This window comes from Adiantum capillus-veneris, chromosome 2 (assembly GCF_014529385.1).
Source record: "Adiantum capillus-veneris isolate H3 chromosome 2, ASM1452938v2, whole genome shotgun sequence".
NCBI classification, from domain to species: Eukaryota; Viridiplantae; Streptophyta; class Polypodiopsida; order Polypodiales; family Pteridaceae; genus Adiantum; species Adiantum capillus-veneris.
In genome coordinates this window covers 58,140,782-58,161,766 of record NC_140932.1, presented here as the reverse complement: position 1 = coordinate 58,161,766, position 20,985 = coordinate 58,140,782, and the positions used below count along the sequence as shown (strand labels likewise).

The window sequence follows — 20,985 nt, the reverse complement described above, 5'->3', positions numbered from 1 at the left end:
CTGCTGCCTGCAGAACATCAAACCAAGCCTTCGCTTTTCCTCGTAGTACCAACGGCACCGTACGCACCTTGTCATCATCACCTGTCATCTGCAATGATAGCAGGAACAACTCAAAATCCGCTAGCCAGTTGTCCGCATCCCCGCTTCCATTGAAGATCGGGCCACTGCTTTGCCACATCCTTGCTTCCAATCACATCACCGAGGAGCTTCAGTGCGCTCCTCCGTGGGGGCACCAGAAGATGGAGAGGGGGAACGGGGAGCACGCCCAGCGCGCCAACACGGAATGCCTCCTATAGCCCAAGGCACACACTGCACCCCAATCCACTTTCCGAGCACCTTCGACTCGCTCGATTCACCGAACTCTGCGCGCACACGCGCTCACATAGACACACCTGAACTCACACAACCCGCACCCATCTGCAATAGCCTTTGCGCGCTCCCACTCATTCAAAACACCACACGCACTCTCTCTCTCTCTCTCTCTCTCTCTCTCTCTCTCTCTCTCTCTCTGTGCAACACTCCGTCGGGGCGGCACACACTTGCCGACACGCCCGCACGCACACACACGAGAGCAAAAGAGAAGAGGGGAAAGGGGGCGAGACAACGCACAAAACTCACTGCAATGGGGGCTTTCGCTTTCATAGGCACACCAAAAAAACTATACAATCCTCATCGCCGCAACCGGCGTGGACCAAAACACACGAAAGGACGAGCCCCGCTCAAGCCCGGCTTCAAGGACTCCATGGCCTGTGCTCCTCGTGAGCTTCCTGTGGCTCCAAACGAGCAAGCAACTCCAAAGCTCTCAAAAAAACCGTCGAGAGCGCGAGCGTATGAGGATCTCCTTACTCCTTCCTTAAGCCAAAAAGAAAACCCTCCTCCTTTTCGAAGCTCGCTGCCTCCCACTTGATCACTTTCACCTCTTCTCTTTAAAAAGGAAAAAAACATTCTTTTTTAAGCAACAGCGCCCGGCGCTACTGGTTTGAGGCCTCTCTTTTCTTTAATTTAGCTTTGAACCTCATTTCCCTTTGAGTCCATACACCCCTTTTCCTTTTCTTTTCAATTCACAACCAAAGAGGTTTTTTAATCCTTGCTTCCCATGCAATCATGCAATCGGTGCTCCGCGTGCTCAAGTTTGTTGAACTCACCTTCTCGCCAAGCCACCCCCCTACCAGCTTCACCTCTTTCTTTTGCACTTATACCCAAGGGTCTTTTTTTGTATTCATTTCCTATGGTGTTGATGCTTCTATGCGGTCAAATTCGCCAAATGAGCTTCCTCGGTCATGCCGCATGGGAACTTCATCTGCCGGCTCCGAACCATGACTCCTCGACAGCCTCAAACGGCATGTCCCAAACCTAGGGAAAAGCATCCGATCATCCACGTTCGCTATGAACTGCCGACCTTGGCCGAGCATACCTCCATGCTCCGGACTCCGATTCAGGTGCCGTCGACTTCGACTAGCATCACATGCTGCATACTGAAGGGGATCGGGGAGCACCACAGACGGAGAGTGAGAAGAGGAAGGAGAAGAGCACACGATGTGGGTGGGGATACTGTGAAGTGGCAGCTCCCCCTATACAATATACTCACTATAAGTATAGGGTAACAGTGGGCGGGCGCCCATGACCTGGGTGACAGGTCAAGGCACATAGGCCTTAACCCCAACAACCTCCCACTTAAAGGCCAATGTACCTTTAAGCAAGATCTACTAGTGTACAACTAATAGAAGGTGAGATATTCTCTCAACCTATGCCCACTGACTCTCGATGAGCTAGTGCATCCGGCTCTACTGATAGACAAACATCCTGCTGCAGAAGCCACACAGAGCTAGCTCCATGCTCTGCAAATAGTCTACAAGAGCTCATGCACTTCTGCAAGTATCGGTCCAATACCTGCAAACCTCCCCTATGCTCTATGCCGAGATCAGTCATTGAACAACTAATCAACCCTGCTGCAAATGCTCCCACTGGAGCTGCTATGTCGGGCCTCGAGATCAGCATCTCGTACATGAGGACACCGAACATTGATGCAACCCTGGCAACCTCTGCCACCTCCAACTCAGAACTCAACTCATGGCAATCCTGTCCCCTATCATAGAGACCATGGCACTCTGACTCCGAGCTCTGAAGTGACTCCTCGTGTCCACCACATATCACATGTGTACCAAGAGTATCCATCTGTCCTGAATCTGCATCAAGCTCTGGCATAAGCATATCAAGAAATGACTCCAAAATAGCCGACATCTCAGCATCCATGTGAGTCATCTCTGTCATCACCTCTGATGACTCATCCTGCTGTGACTCACTAGAGCTGTCCCGCTCTACCTGTGCATCCGTTGATGCAACCTGCACAACAAGGTCAGTGCTTTGCACTCCATGCAAAGCATCCTGCAACCCACAAGCAAAAGAGACTCGCCTGCTCTCTCGCTCTCTACGTGGCTGCATGATCACAAAGAAAACACTGTCTCTCCCATGATCCACATGCAATGGGTAACCTGTACCACTCCTGGCACCTCTTGCAATCACTCGTGAACCCAAATGCATCACAAAATCTCACTCTCGTAGCGAAATCTGACATTCACAATCTCTAAGCTGACCAATTGAGATCAAATCCCGTCTCAGATCTGGCACATAACGCACATGACGCAGGGTAAATCTCATACCACTGGGCAAGGACAAACATATGTCTCCTACACCCTCAATGTCATACACAAAACCATCAGTCATGTGCACACAACCAAGTCTCCCACTAGAAAACGTGCTAAACCACTCACGATGCAACGTGACATGGAAAGTAGCATCTGAATCTAGTAACCAATGCGAAGACAATGTGCAATCCGATATGCAATCCGTAGACATAAGATCGTCTAAAGACAAGCTAGATGTAAATGTGACATCGCCGTCACAAGCATACTCAGTAACCACCGTACTGATCTCACTAGCATCTGTCATGCCCAAATCTGCATCACGCATCTGTCGCCTCCGTTGTCTCAAACGCCTGAAACATCGACGCCTAATGTGCCCTCTATGTCCACAATGCCAACATGTCAAGTCTCTATGCCGTCGAGACTTGCGTGTGGGACCAATCTCTCCCATGGACATAGAAGTGGGACTAGACTCCCCTGTAGACATGGATGTCGCGTACATAGCATGTAAACTCTGCCATAAAGTATAAGTTGTAGTCTCCCTCGAGACCTGCCAGTCAACAGACTCAACCAGATGCAAACGAATCGTAGACATTGCTAACTCATCAAGATCCTGCCAATCATCATCACGCATAGACTTGGGCTTCGCCGATAAACCACGCAAGGGTTTATCTTGCCCCAAATCCGTCAATGCAACAAGCATATGCTCCTTCCAAGCAACAAAATCTGCACCATCAAACTGTGTCAGACCATAACGCTGGAAGTCAAATGAAAAATCAGCCATAATGCTCGCAAAAGAGCAACCAACAATGAGTAGCAAATGTCAACCCAATTAGCCCTAAACTGGCTCGAATCGCATCAACAAAAGTCTGCAAATATGGCTGTAAAATATGGCTGCAAATCAGCCTCAAAACAGCCCCAAAATTCAGCTCTTAAACAGCTGCATAAACAAGTCACAAACGTGTCTCAGATCAGCCTACAATTGAGCCATACATGGACACCTGCAAAGAGGAAACAATGGCTGAAAATTCAGCGCCCAAATAAGCCCTTACACCTGCCTGTAAACTTGTAAACCTGTAGCTGAAACCTGCTGAAAAACCTCAAGCCATTAGTGCTCGAATCCGGCTACCTAGCTCGTAGCCACACAAGCATACATCACAATACTCACTCCTGTGAGTGTGCCAAGATAATTGTACGCCTGTCAAACCGTGAGCTAATCACCAAGCCCACATTGTGCGGTAATCACCAAGCCCACACTGTGCGGTATCGATGCATACACACGCACAAATCTCCCACCTGCAGAGAACACCGCACGCAAATGTTGAGTGCAACCCACAATCTCTACCTAGATCGCATAAATGATGCGCATAAAACTCCTGGGAAAATTTCGCCAGAGTTTCGTCAGTAAAACGGCCACAAAACCAGTAACCAAACTGACTGCACGCTCAAAACCATGAGCAACCAAAGCACATCAAACCACACTCCAAATGCATGCACCAATCTCCACACTTTGCATACATCATTGCAAACACCTGCAAATCTAGTACACAAATCTCTGCTCTACCTGTGACTGCCAAAAAACATGCTCGAGGCATACATTGCCGAGCTCAAAATGCAATCACATTAGTCTCCCTGAGCATCAAACCACATAAGGCATACATCGTATCCTCCCACCTGTGAGGAAACTTGCAGCAAATATCACTTTCACATCTGAGAGCAACCATGTGTGGAATCCTTCACACACAATAAACAACTGCTGCTGCTACAGAAAATTCAGCATTCAGAATTTTAAAATTCTGATATGACGAGCGCGTCCGGAGCATGCCAAAACCCCAAGGTAGACTCCTGGGTCACATGTATCCGAGTCCGGGTGTGAAAGCTATGTCAAAAAACGATATTTTCGGTCCAAAAACGCAGCAAAAACTTGCTACTGCTGCAGAAAACATCACCATTGCATCCGGAGCGTGCCAAAACCCCAGTTTACACCTTAACCTTGCATAAATCGCATTCCGTATGACCTGCGGAAATGAAAATCTGCATTCTTCCTGCAAGTATGGCTGCAAATAACCATACACACTTGCAATACACTCTTCCCTCAAGCTTGGGAATGCCCCTCAAGCTTCCGTGAGCACAGATCTGGTGGTTGCTCACCGATTTCAAGCTTCCACCGAAAGCGAGCTCACCATAGCTGAAAGCTCACTTCTCTGTAGCACTCCATCTGTCGCGAAGCCAAAGCTCTGATACCAATTGAAGGGGATCGGGGAGCACCACAGATGGAGAGTGAGAAGAGGAAGGAGAAGAGAACACGATGTGGGTGGGGATACTGTGAAGTGGCAGCTCCCCCTATACAATATACTCACTATAAGTATAGGGTAACAGTGGGCGGGCGCCCATGACCTGGGCGACCGGTCAAGGCACATAGGCCTTAACCCCAACACATACTATCCACCAGACACCTGGCGAGCTCAAGAAAACACCAAATTGCACATTTCCCAACGCGGCCCTGCCGCCTCGAAACTGACCCCCGTCAAAACTTCGACGGGCATAACTTGCTATCCGTAGCTCCGATCGCCAATCCGAAAATACCGGCATGCATCACAACTCGAGCACTTCGAGTATATCAACTCGCATCAGCTTTGACCAATCACATGCACCTGCCCAATCCGGCGAGGATCTGCAAACGCATCCCACTTCAACTTGCCATATCTCGCACATCCGGGCTCCGTTTGACGAGCTGTCTGGATGAGCTTCTAGAGCATCTCAAATACTACATTTCAGCACACAAAACCATCACTTCGGACACATGAGGCCACCCTCCAATTTAGCACCTGGCAGCATACCATCGGCCTAAAAAGCCACATCAAACATACACTTCCGCCACGACATTCTCTCACAGGGCCTTCGTTCCTGCTTTAGACCTTTGCCATGCGTATGCTAGCACCCTTTGCACTGCATAGCACACTTTCCAGCGCGAACCAACTTTGGCTGCACCAACGGCTTGACCATTAAGCTCTCTTTAAGGAACCCTGTCAAGCTCAAGTATGCCTTACTCTATCTGCACACGAATAGCCGTCAAGTCCTTTACCTCAAGTTCTGTTAGCAGAACCAACTCAAAAGATGTAAAGACACTTCATCAATTGTCCAAAGAAGTCCACTGGAAGCCAACCATGTGATCTTATTGAACGCATAACCAAAACTCTTCTGACTTAACGTAATCTAAGAAACAAAACCTTGTACCATGCAACCTGCTGCAACAGATAACTGGTACTCTTCAAATTAGCAACTTGTACTTTAGTAGCCCCCGGGATCAAATGGGAAACTAATCATCTGTCCCATTGTGAGCATTCCTTTAAAGAATTTGCACCATCCTCCAGGATCATAGGGAAGATACAATAATTTCCAATCATTACAGCATAAGCATAAATTAACCCATAAATCTTCATTCAAACCGCCTGGATCATATGGCATATAAAGTAACTGACAGCAATCATATCTAGCATGATAACCTCCTGGGTCATAAGGTAGTGGATGATCATATTTCAAGTATATTGCATCTCCACAAACTTTCTCATAGCATAGGAACAAAAAGTCCCAAATTCCCATCATAACAGAACCTAGAGGCAAAATGAATTCAATCACTATGGTTTCCAAAATATCAATCTGCATTTGTGAGTCATTGAATGCCATCACTTCATTTGATACCACAAACGCTACATGGATGGATTCTGTATTAGGCACAAACTCCTCTAGAGCCTCATCCAAAAGCATCATAAGCTCTTCATCATATGTTGTAGGATGTTCTTCACTACTTTTGTCACAAGGAGCTCGAAATTCCTCTAACAGATCATCAAGCAGATCCATAAGCTCCATATCTTCCTCCTTGGAAGAACCACCTAATCTGTGAGTATCATCACAGAAAACCTCATCACATGTTTTGTACATAGACACAAATTGTTCTGGTAGCTCCACACTTCCATTCAAATATCTTTCTACTTCAATAGCACAAGTCTCAGCATGCATTACAAAGATAGCATCAATTTCTTTTTCCATAGCATCATCATAGCAAACCCTGTAACCTGTAGTAGTCATAGACTGATCATCATCCATCACCCCCTCTGAATATGCATCTCCATAATCATAATCTTTGTCTTGGTTCACATCAAATACATATGGTTGAACATCAAATACATCTACATCATCACCAGTGTCCTGAAATGCAGCCATAGACATGAAACCCTCTTGTATAGCATCATCCAAAACAATTGCTTTTGCATGTAATGCCGCATAAGCATTCTCTTCATGTTCTACACCCAAAGAGCACTCAAAATGGGCATCCACAACACATATTGACTTTGACAAACATGTTCCTTGATCACTGCTAGAAACTATGCTTGTATGCAAACCATGTACTGGCTCTAAGAAACCTGCTTCCTCATTTATGTCACTTTGAGAGGATATGACTGCATGCTTAGCATCCATAGAGTCATATCTGCTTTGGAATAAAGAAGACAATCCCAATCAAGCATAAACAGTATCTACTATGAAATCATAATCTGCATATAATAATGTCTCGTCTTCCAGAAGACATGCATCAATAACAGATTCTAACTTAGCTCGGATAGAATATTGATCACCTGTATGATATGCTTTTTGCATTAAGAAAAATGGCTCTTCATCTTGTCTGCTTTGAATTTTTTGAAGCTCTAGGTCTTTATTCAATGAGATCCCCTGTAAAATTGCTTCTGCAAAAGCATCCCAATTATCTGCATATGTTCTTGCAATAACTTGAACTTGCTCCTTAATATCGTCACACACAAGCTGTTCAAACTCTGCAATCATCTGAACTTTTGGCACTCTTTCACGCTTCATTTCTTGCTCGTAACACTCTAGGTAGCCTTTTGGATCATATTCACCATCAAACATTCCTCTTCCATTGCATACTGCATCCAATGTTGCATTTAAAGCTTCTTCTATCTGCTTCTTTGTCTTCACGGCTTATACTTCATGCAATGATCCTTGCATCACTTGCATCATCTTGAAAAAATCTAGAACTCCTGATTTGCCATTAGAAACATGTGTGATAAATTCTTCAAATAATTTCTTCATCTCCGCTGGAATCTCCATTTGCATCTCCCACCCCGGCTCGTTTCGCGTCGGGTTCACCAAAGATGTCGAGGTATATGTGTTCGCTACGTGATCCGGGTAGGCACTGGACCTCTGGCTGTGGGAGGCGAGAAAAGGAAAGAACAAGAACAATTGATGCAACTGACTCTGGTAATCGTCGTAATCATCAATTAATTGATTAATATGTTTGAGTACAACTTAATCTTTAGCCAAGGCGAGCTGTTAACAACGCCATCACTGGGATCATTTGCTGACTAGGAGTTTAAGCTCCCACTTTACAGAATTAATCGGGCCGTTTAACGACACGAAGTTTAACAGAATAATTAATCCAACATTAGCTAATGACGGTGATGGAAACTCCCTCATGTCGCTTTATCTGTCTCTTCTACTTTCAAGATTCTGCAAACCTCATGTAAGTTCGCTGTGTTGATCATCATGCTTCAATAATAACCAACAGTGCTGCAACTTCCCGTTCTATATGCTTCACACTCGCTTCGACCATGCCTTGGCTTGCTCAAGCCTCGACAAACTCTTCTCGACCTTAATTTGCTTTAATCACTTCATGCTTTGCTTGCTCGATTTAACCTCGACAAGCTTCTCTTTGCTTGCTTGCCTCGACAAGACTCTTCTCGAACCTGGCTTGCACTAACCAAGCTCTCTTTTACTTGTAATCCTCTTCTCGCCTTGGCTTGCTTCTTGTTCATGCTCGAGAGAGAGAGAGAGGAAAGCTCGCTTGCCTCGAGGACAAGAGCGGGAGAGAATCCTTGCTTCGTGATAGTCGTAACCGAAGACGAAAACGAACTTGCCTTGCGAAACCCCTCCTTCTTCTCTTCTTCTCTTCTCCTTCTTTTCTTTCTTTCCTTCCTTCTTTCTTCTTCTCCTCTCCTTCTTTTCTTTCTTTCCTTCTCTTCTTTCTTTTCTTCTTCTTCTTTCTCTCCACGGCGCTGGGCGCTTCCTGTTCCTCTTCCTTTATTCTTCCCTAACCTTGCGTGACTTTTCTTTTTCCTCCCTCCCACTAAAAAAAAAGAAACTTATCATGCCTTTTTTTTTAAAGAGGGGCAACGACGGCACACACCTCTTTTATTTTTTTTTCGTCACACTAAAACCCATGATTGGGTGACCATCCCATGGGTGGCCCCCTCCTCTTGAGGTCGAACACGGCCATTTCCTCTCATTGATTGGGTGGGCACTAGTGGGTGGCCTTGCTTTTGTAAGGGCACCACATTTAGACATACATGCCGGCCAAGGCAATGCAGTAGGCACAAAATTTGGCGTGCATATCGATTAAAGCATCGACAAACACCGCATCTTTCTTCATCCGCCCTCGATTGACAATATCATCGTGAATTTTGATGTCCGTAAAAGTCTTGAATAGTGCCACATGCCTGCAAGATGAAAGTATAAGTGATTGCATTTGACGTAAGACCTTCCCATCACATTCGGTTAAAGAGTGTCAGACTAACCGGGCACTCCCAATCATGACTACCGTCGGCCAAGCATTACATGAGATGGCATCTCGTACATGAGACTCCTCAAGCAATTACTGCTTCCGCATTCCAAAACCCTGACTAAAGCTCAAAAACTCCCAGCTGAGCCAATCGGACTGATACAAAACCGACCCCGGTGAATCTTTAACGGCCAATATCTTGGCGATCGGAGCTCCAATCACTGATTTGAAAAGACCGACGTGCTCCACAAAGTGAGCACTTCAAACCCATGCATTTATTTCATTCCTGTCCCCTTAGTTGCAGTTGCCCAATCCGGCACGGATCTGCAATCGACTTAAACTTCAAACTGCCATAACTTTTACACCGTAGCTCCAATCGACGAGCCGTAAAGACAGGCTGGTAGAGCACTTCAAGCACTGCAGTTCTAGATTATAATCTTCCATTTGTGCTCACTTCGAGCATACTCATTTTTAGCATCATTAAGACATCTATTGGCTCTTTTAAGCCTCATCTGGCATACATTAATCATTAAGCTTGGCCTGTTACCAAGCCCTGATCACTGCTCACTAAAGGTGTAGGCTTTAAAGAAGCTTATCTTGCATTTCTCTGCTCTTTTTCTCTACATGGCAGCGGAGCTGCACGACAACGTTCATGCTAAGCATATCCCGTGATCACTGTGTTCCATGAGACTAGATCACGAATGAGGAGCTTGTCAAAAGCATCCTGTGCTATATCAATTGCACCACACTGTACAGACATATCTAAGAGAGAATTGGCAGCCATAGTATCTGTTTCTACTGCATACTCTCTTATAATCAGCATTGAATTTTGCATACATATCGACAAGGCGAGTGTTGAGCAATAGTACAGCTCTTACACTCCTGCATGCATTGAAATTACTTGAAAAAGGGATTGTTCTTGGGGAAATAACCATAAGTTGTGTGGTGTGTAAACCATACTCAGACTTGAACATATCGGGCAATTAAAGCATTCCAAGCGATTGTATCACGAGCAGGGAGTTCATCAAAAACTTCTTGTGCATTGTCAAGCTGACATTATTTAGCATAAATGTCCACCAGTGTAGTTCCAAGAACGAGAGCATCATTGTCAGGCATTGCACATTATTGTCAAGCACCCTATATCCTACGCAAACACAGTCAAGTCAAGCACCTTAAAATCTTTGTACACTGTACAAACATACTATCTTGTCTCAGTGACCTCCTGGATCAAAAGGGAAGCTTAAAGCCTCATGAAACAAATGCAATCTTCCACCTGGATCCCACACCAAAACACCCTGCATTTCATACATCAACAGGTTAACCAAGCCACCACCTGGCTCTATACCAAAAAAACCATCAATGAGTTCACCATCAACTTGCCTGTGCATCATAAAACGTGCTTCGTTGTTATCCTCTGCACAAAAAACCATATTCAGGCCAACATAGGGTATATTGCATTCCAAAGTCTTGAAAACACCTGAAGCATCATCATGAGCAATAGAAGCAGCCTTCAAAAGGCATTGAAACGCATACATCCCTGCAAAGAGGCAAACAAAACCCTTGAACGCCTTGAAGGCATCTGCACAAGAATCATCTTTCTTTGGAGCACCCATAATTTCTGCAAGAGGTACTTCTTCACCCAGCAGACGATCAGAAAACTCACAAGTAGCATTTTCCAGCATGCCAGTATCAAAGGAAGAAGAGAAAGACATATCATCTACTGCTTCAGACATGAGGCTATAAAAAAAACTAAGATTATCAACTCCATCATCAAACATACTCTCAATATGTACCACTTCTGTGCATACACTCTCACCATCACAAAAACTCATAACCTCTTCAACTGAAGCATTCCCACTCTTCTCTGCTACTGCTGGTTGCATACATTCCTCATAAGAGATAAGACCTTGCTCTCCCTCTTGCTGTGATTTAAGCTCCAAAGTATCCTCATACACAACATCATATATATCTTCCACAACAGTTAAACCGTTTGCCTCCTCATGCATTACCTCCATCTGATGATAGGTCACTAGTGCTCTCTGTAGACTTTAACTCGTCATCAACAGTTTCCCCACCATCACTACATGAAGATGCTTCTTCCTCGCTCTCATAACCCTCATCGTGAAGTGTAACAATTCAACATGCATATCTGAACCAAACCCATCACGTGGCAAGAAAACCTGAGATGCTGAGGTCTCCAAGCTCTCCCAATACTGTGCTTGCAGCTCTCTCCACGACTCGATGAGTTGGGAACCATTCTCAATGGTACAAAACAACTCTGGAGGATCATAAAAAGCTAGAAAAAGGGCCCTTTTCATGCTTTGCCAACTCCATTGTTCTTCCTCGGACAGCATGGAATAAAGGTAGCATGCATCACAAAGAGGCCCTTGCCATGCATAATCGGCTTGCCACTCATCATCATAAACCTCCAATTGATCAAACTCGTACTCCACAAGGCGAAACCATGCCATAATATCCTCATGCTAGGCACCTGTGAAGAACCTGCTTGTAGCCATGTCCATATTGGATTACCTGTAGCATAAGACCATTGTGAACTGAAGCTCTGGAGTTCGATCCTCAGTGGTGGCGGGCACCAAAAACATGACAGAAGAAAGCCAAGACACAAAACCTCTATAGCTAGGCCTCTCTGTCAGTTCGGGATCAGAAATCTATCCACTCAAACACCGGCAACTACCACTTTGCAGACAGTCTCCAGCTATCAACCCAAGCCCTCGGCCATGGGGTTTACAAGCTCAAGCCGACAAGGAAAGAAAATCAATCACATGGCATGAAACTATAATACTCGCCCACCATATTTCAAGTCGAACCCTCTACCCTGGTACTCCACTAAGTTACCAAACCATTATGCACTCACTTGTGGTTGACCAAAGCAGATAATGAACCTTTCGTCTCTGTAGTTTCGTTCATACACCCACAACACAAGGGTCTCGACCTTCAACACCCTATAACGCTCCAAAGCCCTTCACAACAACCAATGCTACTCGACCCTCCTGTTGCCTCTGATATGGCAACCCCAACCTGTATAAGGTCTAGTCTCTTTACAATGCTCTCAGAGCTTGATCAGCCCGAGAAGATGCCCAACATGACCATTCCCTGTCGGTCCTTTTTTCTGCGCACACTAATCACATGCTCATTGAGAGCTCTAACACTTGGTTGACAGTGCAGCCTCCTCCACTTTCTCTATCGATTCGCGTTCAGCACCTCCATCCTGACTTGCTAGTCCACCAAAAGGGGACGCTTTCAAGGAGGTCTCAAAGATGCAACAGAAGGGGTTGAGCAAGGGTATCAACAGGAGGACTCTCGGCTCCCTTTCCCCGTGCTCACACCTGAGCCTTCTAAATTAGCTGCCCCAATCAGTTAACTCCTTAGTTAGCCGCGCATTCAACTCCACTTCAGACATCACCCCCTTGCATTTATTGGAGCCATCATGATCAGAGCTCGTCTCTCCCTCCTCGGCTTCTGTAGTCCGCTCTCCAGCTCCTCTGAGCGGTCCCTCTCTAGAAATCGGCCGCCCCTTGTCGATGGTCTCTAGCTGGCCACCCTGCAGCCCTCTCACTACCTGCACTCTCCAGCCCGAGTAGGTGCCCTGCGTGGTGGCTCCCCCTTCAAACTTCTGCAGCGCCTCTTCCCCCGTTTTTTCCTGGCGAGGCCTGGCCTGGACTTTTTCTCTTTTGACAGTTGGCAGCTTCAGCATTCACTTACCCAAAAAAATGCCCTTACTTCAGAATTCCCTGCATCGTTTTGGCCTTCATACATCATGTCTTCATTTTCCCATCAAACTTTGATAGTAAAGCAGGCGAGGACTCTCTGAATCGGGAGATCAACACCCGATCTCCGGAAGGAACTCGTGGATATCCTTCAAGGCATTACCTGCACAAGTGCATGCTTGATGTCGAAAACCCGACAACGCCGACAATCAGATATCCTCAAACCATTTCCTCCAAGCAAGAGGAGGAGCCATCGAAGTGTGACATACATGATTATCAACATCTGATCGTAAAGAAAAAGCACAAAAACGACTTTCCAGAAAATGCCTGACAACGTGTAGTTTCAAACCTCAACAAAACTGAAAATGCTTACACTTGAATGAGAGAGCACAGGAAGAGGAACACAATGCAAGTTTCAAAACTAAAAAATGGATTACCCAATTATCAATTTTGCGATGATTACAAGTTGGAGCAAAATTGTAGCTTGAGCGTATGTACAACAGAGCTCTTCCTTCTTTAAAGATAAGCCCTTCCTTTCAAATTAAGGTTATTGGCATTTCTAAATGGCCAGTGGCCGGCTCAGGCGGAGCTTTACAATTATCATGAAATCATTAGAACGTAGGGCCGATGGAAATTGGTTCTCACAAATGGACCCTTTGAAAAACGGGGCATTGATGCTATGCGTCCACTGCTAATAACAAAAAATTGTAAACTCTATATTCTAGTGGTTGTAGACTATATGACTAGGTGGGTGAAAGCACAAAGTGTGGCAAAGGTCAATGAGAGGTCGGTGAGTAATTTTGTCTACACCTACATTTGTTGCAAATTTGGCACTCCTTTGGAGATTGTCCCTGATAATTGTCCAGTGCTTTGGAAGGGCTTGCTCACATAAGTTTGTGAAGAGATTCACATTTTAAATCATCCCACAATCAAATATTTTGGTAGAGAAAGGTCATGGATTCATACAGGCATAATCAAGAAGATGGTGAAAAACAAGGCAAAGTTGTGGGATGAATTCTTGGATGGGGCATTGTGGGTGTATTGAACCACTTACAAGGAGGCCATAGAGTTCATACCATTTGACTTGGCCTATGGCAAAGTTGTGGGATGACTTCTTGGATGGGGCATTGTGGGTGTATTGAACCACTAATTATAAGGAGGCCACTTACAAGGAGGCCATAGAGTTCATACCATTTGACTTGGCCTATGGTAAAGAGGCTTTGCAGTTTATTGAGCTTAGCATTCCAACAATGTGTCTCCATGACGAAGAGGCCCAAAATGATCAAGAACCATGGATGGATTGACTTCTTACCCTTATCTGAACTTGACTGGAAGAGAGAAGCATCCTATGAGTGCAACAAGAGTAAAGCCACACAAGCAAAGGAGAAGCTTGGCAAGAAGTTCAAGGACAAGAGTATCAAAGAAGGTGGTCCAGTGTTAAGCTATGATAATTGACTTGACAATAGATTTGATGTCAAGTTTAAAACCAGATGGCAAGGTCTATATGTTCTCAAGAAGACCTTTGACCAAAGTTACTACCACCTGATGAATTTGAATGGAAAAGAGAATTCCAAGAAGGAAAATGGGTATCAGTCCTACTTGAGTCAAATTCTACCGAAGGATTTGCAAGAGCATCATCAAGAAGCTACATCATCATGTAACTTTGTAGTGCGGTTCATGTAAGTAGTTCAAGCCAAGGTAGCAAAGAACTACAAAATGAAAATCTGTATGAGACATAGAACATCACAAAGGACTTGAAATCACTCTCATTGAAAAAAATTCCTTTTGATAATACATGTATGTACCATCATCTTGGGGGATAGTCTTTTTCTAGCTATGTGTATTCACCATAGTGAGGTACATCACCTAAGCAAAATTGCCTAAACACTATGGCTATCCTCACATTTTCAGTGTACATAGATATGTATGTGTTAGGAGACTTTTCCCATTTCTTCCTAAAAACTCTTAGATAGCTATTTATTGGGCTAGTTGAGTTTTAAAAAATGTGTTTTTTAATTATTTTTATATTTATTTGATAATCCTAGTCCATGCATGTTTTCAAACCCTTAAGAATCTATTAGGTCATGCTCTTATGCAAGGAGGGCCTCACTCTTGGAGCCTTATGCAAATTCAACAAAAGGGGGGCCACTGTAAGACTTTTGCAATGAGGAAAAATAGGTATTCTGATAGAGATATTTTGGCGTTAACTTCCACTCTGATTTTGTAAAGTGCTCAAAATAAAAAATATAGCCCACAATCTAAGATATGAACACAACAGTCACCTTAGTATTCTCTCATCTTTCGACACTTTCACACACACTCACACACACACACACACACACACACACACACACACACACACACACACACACACACACACACACACACGCACGCATGCATGCACACACACAAGAGCGCCCGCACGCGCACACGCACACACACACACACACACACTCATTCTTCTATATCCCTCACTCAAACTTGCACCTTCTATGACCTTTCTCACCCTATTCACCATTACCGTTCCCTCTCACCCCCATAGCTCTCATGTGGACTTCTACATGTACATACACCATCTCCATGTCTCTCTCTGTCACTTCTAACTTACAATTCCCTCTTACCTCTTCTCTATATACATAAAATTCAGCTTGTAAACCAGGTCGAACCACTACGAATTGAGGGATCTTATCAACCAAATTTCCATTTTCATCACGATGATTAACCATGGCGACGATAGTGTAAAGAACATCAGCACCCAGCCTTGTAAAATCACACTTTCGTACATGAATTGTTCCAGGGCCTCTTCCAAAACTTGCAGGGCTATGTACACAAATGAGTGTCACCGTTCTCCGAGCGAGACCTTTTGAGTGAATGTGGATTCCGAGCGAACCATGACAAAACGTTTTTCTCTAAGCACTATTTTTAGTCTAGCCACTTTTGCATTTTTTCAAAACAAGATGAAAGTTGAATATCTCATATAAACTAAAGAATTTTACAATTTTCTCTATTTAAAATATATTAAGTGGATTCACACTCATCATCTACAAACAAGAGACGAGAACTCCGACATCCTTGTAACCTCACATCATATTGCGTATGTCTCTCCATGCTTCTAGCCATCGCCTATGCATAGTCTAGCAACACATATAAAAAAAAAACATAACAAAGTAACCATGAGAAAATATTATTCTCTAAGCACTATTTTTAGTCTAGCCACTTCTGCCTCTTTCATAGACATTTTTTCAAAACAAGATAAAAGTTGAATGTCTCACATAAAGTATAAGACATGTATTCATTGTAGCAAAAGAGAAAAAGTGAAACATATGAACATAATAATATGATGGCAAACACATTCCTGCTAAAAAGAAATCAACACTTTGTCCACCCATTTAAACAATCAAAAGTAACTTGTGATGTTTGCATAGTCTACAAAGTGACATGATAATCTAGTCAATTACATCTCAAGAATTTGAAAGCTACATGAACAAGCACTTTTAGATGGAGAACTTGTCACTTCACCACCTTCTTTTTTGATAAAACAAATTAACCCTAATTTGTAATCATAGAAATCATGAACATCTAGTGTTTATCACTATACAAAGACATGCATTTATATATGAAAAGCATATTGAGTATAGCATGCAAAGTAAACAATTTGAAAGATACACACACTTAGAAGTTTTAGACACAGTTTAACTTCAAAAATGCACATCTGAAAGAGTGTTACAGTTTGTTCTATTTAAAATATATCAAGTGGAGTCGCACTCATCATCTACAAACAAAATACGATAACTTCGACATTCTTGTAACCTCACATCATATTGCGGATCTCTCTCCATGCTTCTAGCCATCGCCTCTGCATAGTCTGGCAACACACTTCAAAAAAAAAGCATAACAAAGTAACCACAAGGCCACTACCAATATCGAAAACTCTAAAAGAGATAAATATCGATACAAACATGCAAATGTATGAAATAGTCAATGCCCTACGATGACCATAAAGTAGAAGACTCTCACTAGTCGTATGGTGTGACCCCTCCAAGAGGATCAATCTCATCATCGTCGTCCCTCCCTGTATATGTAGTGGTGGATGATCGAGCTGTGTGGCTACTCAATAGCGGTAACACAAAAGATGAGATGATGCCATCGTCCCGATCTAAGGACACACAAAGACATGTAGATCCAAGGCATGCCTGCAACAATGGAGTTGTTCCACAACCAAGCTCCAAACATATCGCATCTGGTGTAGATAGCATATCCAAGAAACATGCAACAAAAGAAACACTCCTCTGCATCAGACCTCGCCACTCCATGCCCGTATCTGTACGTGACATAGCCTCTGTGGGTAGGTAGTGATACATGACTGAGTCCTGAGGCTTCATCCCTAGAGCCTCAAAATGTGAATTAGACTCCTAAAGGAACACAGGAGGAACCGGCCCATGTCTATGAGCTAACCAAATCATGGAGGTCATGTACTGCGCATAAGATAGTCAATAAGTAAAACACATAACAAAATCACTAGAGAACACAAAAATAAATTTTGCCAACCTCTGTGGTAGAAGAAGAATGAGTCATACTACCATATGGAGTATGATGCATCACAATAATGCGTCTGAAGATGTCTAATCCTGACACTCGGCAATACCGCTCCACCAATCCCATAATCTCACCTACAATACGATGGCTACAAAATTACATTTAAAAAAATAAATCAATTTGAGATTTCTACCAAGAAAATTACCTCCAGTAGATCCCATTATCAACATCCATCCGAAATCAGAGAGTGTGGCAGCAGATAGAGATATCCCATATCGCACATGATCATCACCAAGCTCGTCCCAAGCGGGATGTATGGATGACCCATGCAAATCGTGACCATAAGGAAAATCAAGAAAACAAAAATCTGCAGCCCACTTCACTTGTCTACCTTTCTTTGTGTACTTAGTGCATCCAACTCTATGTTTCAAAACGTGTTCATGAATCTGTGAGTAAACTTTATTCTTCTTTCCCTCAGCAAAATCTTTGCCAATGAGCACATAGTCTCCCACAATAGACAAAGAGTCCGAACATCTCAATCCATTCTCTGCAACCCAAGGCTTGTGTACAAATAACATTGACTTCCGTGCTTTCAAAGAGAGTGAACTGCCTAAAAATAGACAACCAAACTTCAAAATGGAGTGACTACATAATCTGCTAACATATGCATGGCCATAGACACATAAGATTAAATCCTTCTTACCAACAACATCCACGCCTTCCTCATGCTCATATCCCAAGCCACCATCCAGGCTCTCAGAGACGCTTATGTGATTTTTCTTGAGAGTGTCGCTTTCATCTATGTAAACCAAAAAGCAACCATAAAAAGAAGCATACATAGAAGAACAAAGAGAGGATTAAGAAAAAAAAAATTCTTTCACATACCAAACGCTCAAAAGCAAACATACACATAAGAAGATTTGGGTTTACCTTGGATTTTTGCTTTTCCCTTCTCTCTAACATCAATACTTTCTTTCTCTACCCTTGCCTTTTCTGCTCCCTTTTCCTTATCTCCTCCATGCTTGATCCAAAGCTCCTTCTCATTTGCTAGAATATGACCTTTTTCAAGGTCGATCCACCATGGACAGTTCTCTACTTCCCAAGGAGTTAATCCTTGCATTTCCACAGGATACATGCATGTTGTTTCATCATTCAAATCCACCCACTTACGAGCAAATATGGGAATGGAATTAATGTGCTCTTTACTCTTTAATGCAATGAAATACCTATCCAAAGGAAAACACATACATTATGCAATGAATACTTTCTCAAAATAATGTTCATAAAATATTCACAATTATTCAAATAAGATATAAATACAAGGTGTAGAGAGGAGAAAGTTAGACCTGTAAACCAAGCGTTGCCCCGCTTTTTGCAACAATTCTGGGATTCTTTGTGCCTTGTTGAGAACACCTTTCTCTCTAATCTCTCCACGAGACTCTAGAGGAAACAAAGGTTTCCTTTTCTCCATTTTCACCTCCATGTAGTAGTTAGCAAGAGTAAAATCTTCAGGAAGGAGAAACCCTCCAGAAATGTCAATGAAGTCTTTGAGAATGGTATCTGCACTTCTACCCACCTTTTCTAGCAAAAGCTCCCTTCGAATCCAACTGAAACAATCAAAAGGGTTGGCCATCCAAACCATGAAAAACAAACAAAATAGAAAAAGATAAAATTGTTCACATACTATCTGTACAAGTGGTCTCCTCTTTGCAAGTGAAACAAAGTTTTTGTTGCCTTGTTTGCTTCCAAGAGAGAAAGCCAAAGTATCTTTGAATCAATAGCGACATCAGACAAAGCAATAAGATTCAACTTTTCTAGTGTCGCAAAACTCTCACTATCCCAACGAAGTGCTAGAACTTTTTCTTTCCAAACGTCTCCATGGCGAGGATCAATTATATTCAAAATCTACATACACAAAAGAGTTGATACATATAAAATTAACAATGAAGAGTCCTATTTGAGGCAGAAAATTATCTTTCTTAACAACCACTAGCTCACCTTTCCAATCCTATCTCCAAATCAATGAGCAAGCTCCTCACTCTCTTTCTTCTCAATTTTGCCAAGCTCTTCTTCAGACACTATCAATCTTAGTTGGTCCAACTTCTTGCTTAGAGCCATTGTCATTTAAACCTATTAAAAATAAATTATAATCTCACACAAAATATATAGTGTCCTTCAAAGTTATACTCAAAGAAGAAAAATAAATACTCACATTGTATACTAACTTTCCCAAGTATCTTCGAGTCAGTGGAAACCAGGCTCAGACCCCTTTGACATCTTTTTCCTAATGTGTGCAATGACCTTTTGATCTTTATCAGGAAGATCACTCAAATATGATTCATGGTCTGCCTCACATATACTCATGCAGTTCACAATCTCATCCCTTAATGACGTAGGGACAAGAGCATGAGTATTCAAGCTACACAAAGCCAAAACAAATAAATCATGATAAGAACAACAAAAGATATATCGTATTGTAGAAGAGTTTCGATACTCACTAGTTCATCCGTTGGAGTGTTGAAAGCAGTGCAATCTCTGGAACTTTGCAAGGATCAATGATCGTACATAAGACTCTTTGATGTTTTTCTTTAGCGCGAGAAAAGCGCTCTTTTATGGCACTAGTCCATGCCATAAGCCTGTGATTTCCATCCCAAACCAGAAACATTTTGTTGGAAAGAATTGCAAGGTATGGATACCTAACGATCTCCTGCTCAAACTCCATATTAACAACTTTCCAAATGGGGTCCCATTCTTCTATGATCTCTTGGGTCACCAAGTACTCTTCACGTGAACATGACCATATGGAAACAATAAAAGCCCCTTTCTCTGCAACATAGCCCTCCTTGCCAAATGCTGTTTTCAAACTACTAACCTCATTTCTTAGACCTCTTACTTTAGCATGAGTCACCATTCTACAAAGAGGAATCGGAGGACACTCATGACAAGTAAACATCCTAGTTCTATTTAGAATGTCCTCTCCTTTGTTCAAGTAGAGTTCAGCCTCTTTGTTTTCATCAGTCCCCACCTCCGGTATCACCACAAATGGAACTATTGCAAGTTCTTGTTCTTGAGGCACTAGCTCTGCAGGAATGCTATCCTCACACTGTGTAATAGTTTCTGCATTTGGCTGACTATCAACCTCTTCCATAGCATCACCAAAATCATGTAATTGAGTCTCCATCACATGGCTAACATCATCCAAAAGCGTACTTTGCATGTTAGCATCATCTTGTTTTGATAATCTTGCTGGTCTAGGACGCTTTGAGGACCCAACACTTCTCTGTGGGCTGGCAATAAAACGATAAAGAGAATATCAAACATTCAACTTCTTCATTCAAAAGCTAACCTTATGTTATTTAGCCTGTATAAAAAACCTTCAAAAATTGTGTATATTTCAAACCCAAAAATTATTATCAAATTTATCTAACTTCTCTTCTTTTGTTGTCCAAAACAAGGCACGCCGACGTGCCTTGTCTTAGCAGTAAAACAAGCTTTTAGAACTTTTGGC

The 20,985-nt window shown here is 43.1% G+C and overlaps 1 protein-coding gene and 2 pseudogenes across 1 annotated transcript; all 3 read right to left on the bottom strand.

Moving 5' to 3' along the window:
• Nucleotides 1-5,605: 5,605 nt before the first annotated feature.
• LOC147462845 (uncharacterized) lies at nucleotides 5,606-7,155 on the bottom strand. Its single transcript, XM_086485759.1, has one exon. The coding sequence runs from the start codon at nucleotides 7,119-7,121 to the stop codon at nucleotides 5,934-5,936; it is 1,188 nt and encodes a 395-aa protein (XP_086341885.1). The 5' UTR covers nucleotides 7,122-7,155; the 3' UTR covers nucleotides 5,606-5,933.
• Nucleotides 7,156-8,787: 1,632 nt separating this feature from the next.
• On the bottom strand, nucleotides 8,788-12,953 carry LOC147462844 (uncharacterized; annotated as a pseudogene).
• Nucleotides 12,954-16,957: 4,004 nt separating this feature from the next.
• LOC147462843 (uncharacterized) lies at nucleotides 16,958-19,983 on the bottom strand (annotated as a pseudogene).
• Between the last annotated feature and the right edge of the window lie 1,002 nt (nucleotides 19,984-20,985).

Excerpts from the sequence above, each read along its gene's own strand:
- LOC147462845 (XM_086485759.1), bottom strand. The coding sequence starts at position 7,121 with ATGGATGCTAAGCATGCAGTCATATCCTCTCAAAGTGACATAAATGAG.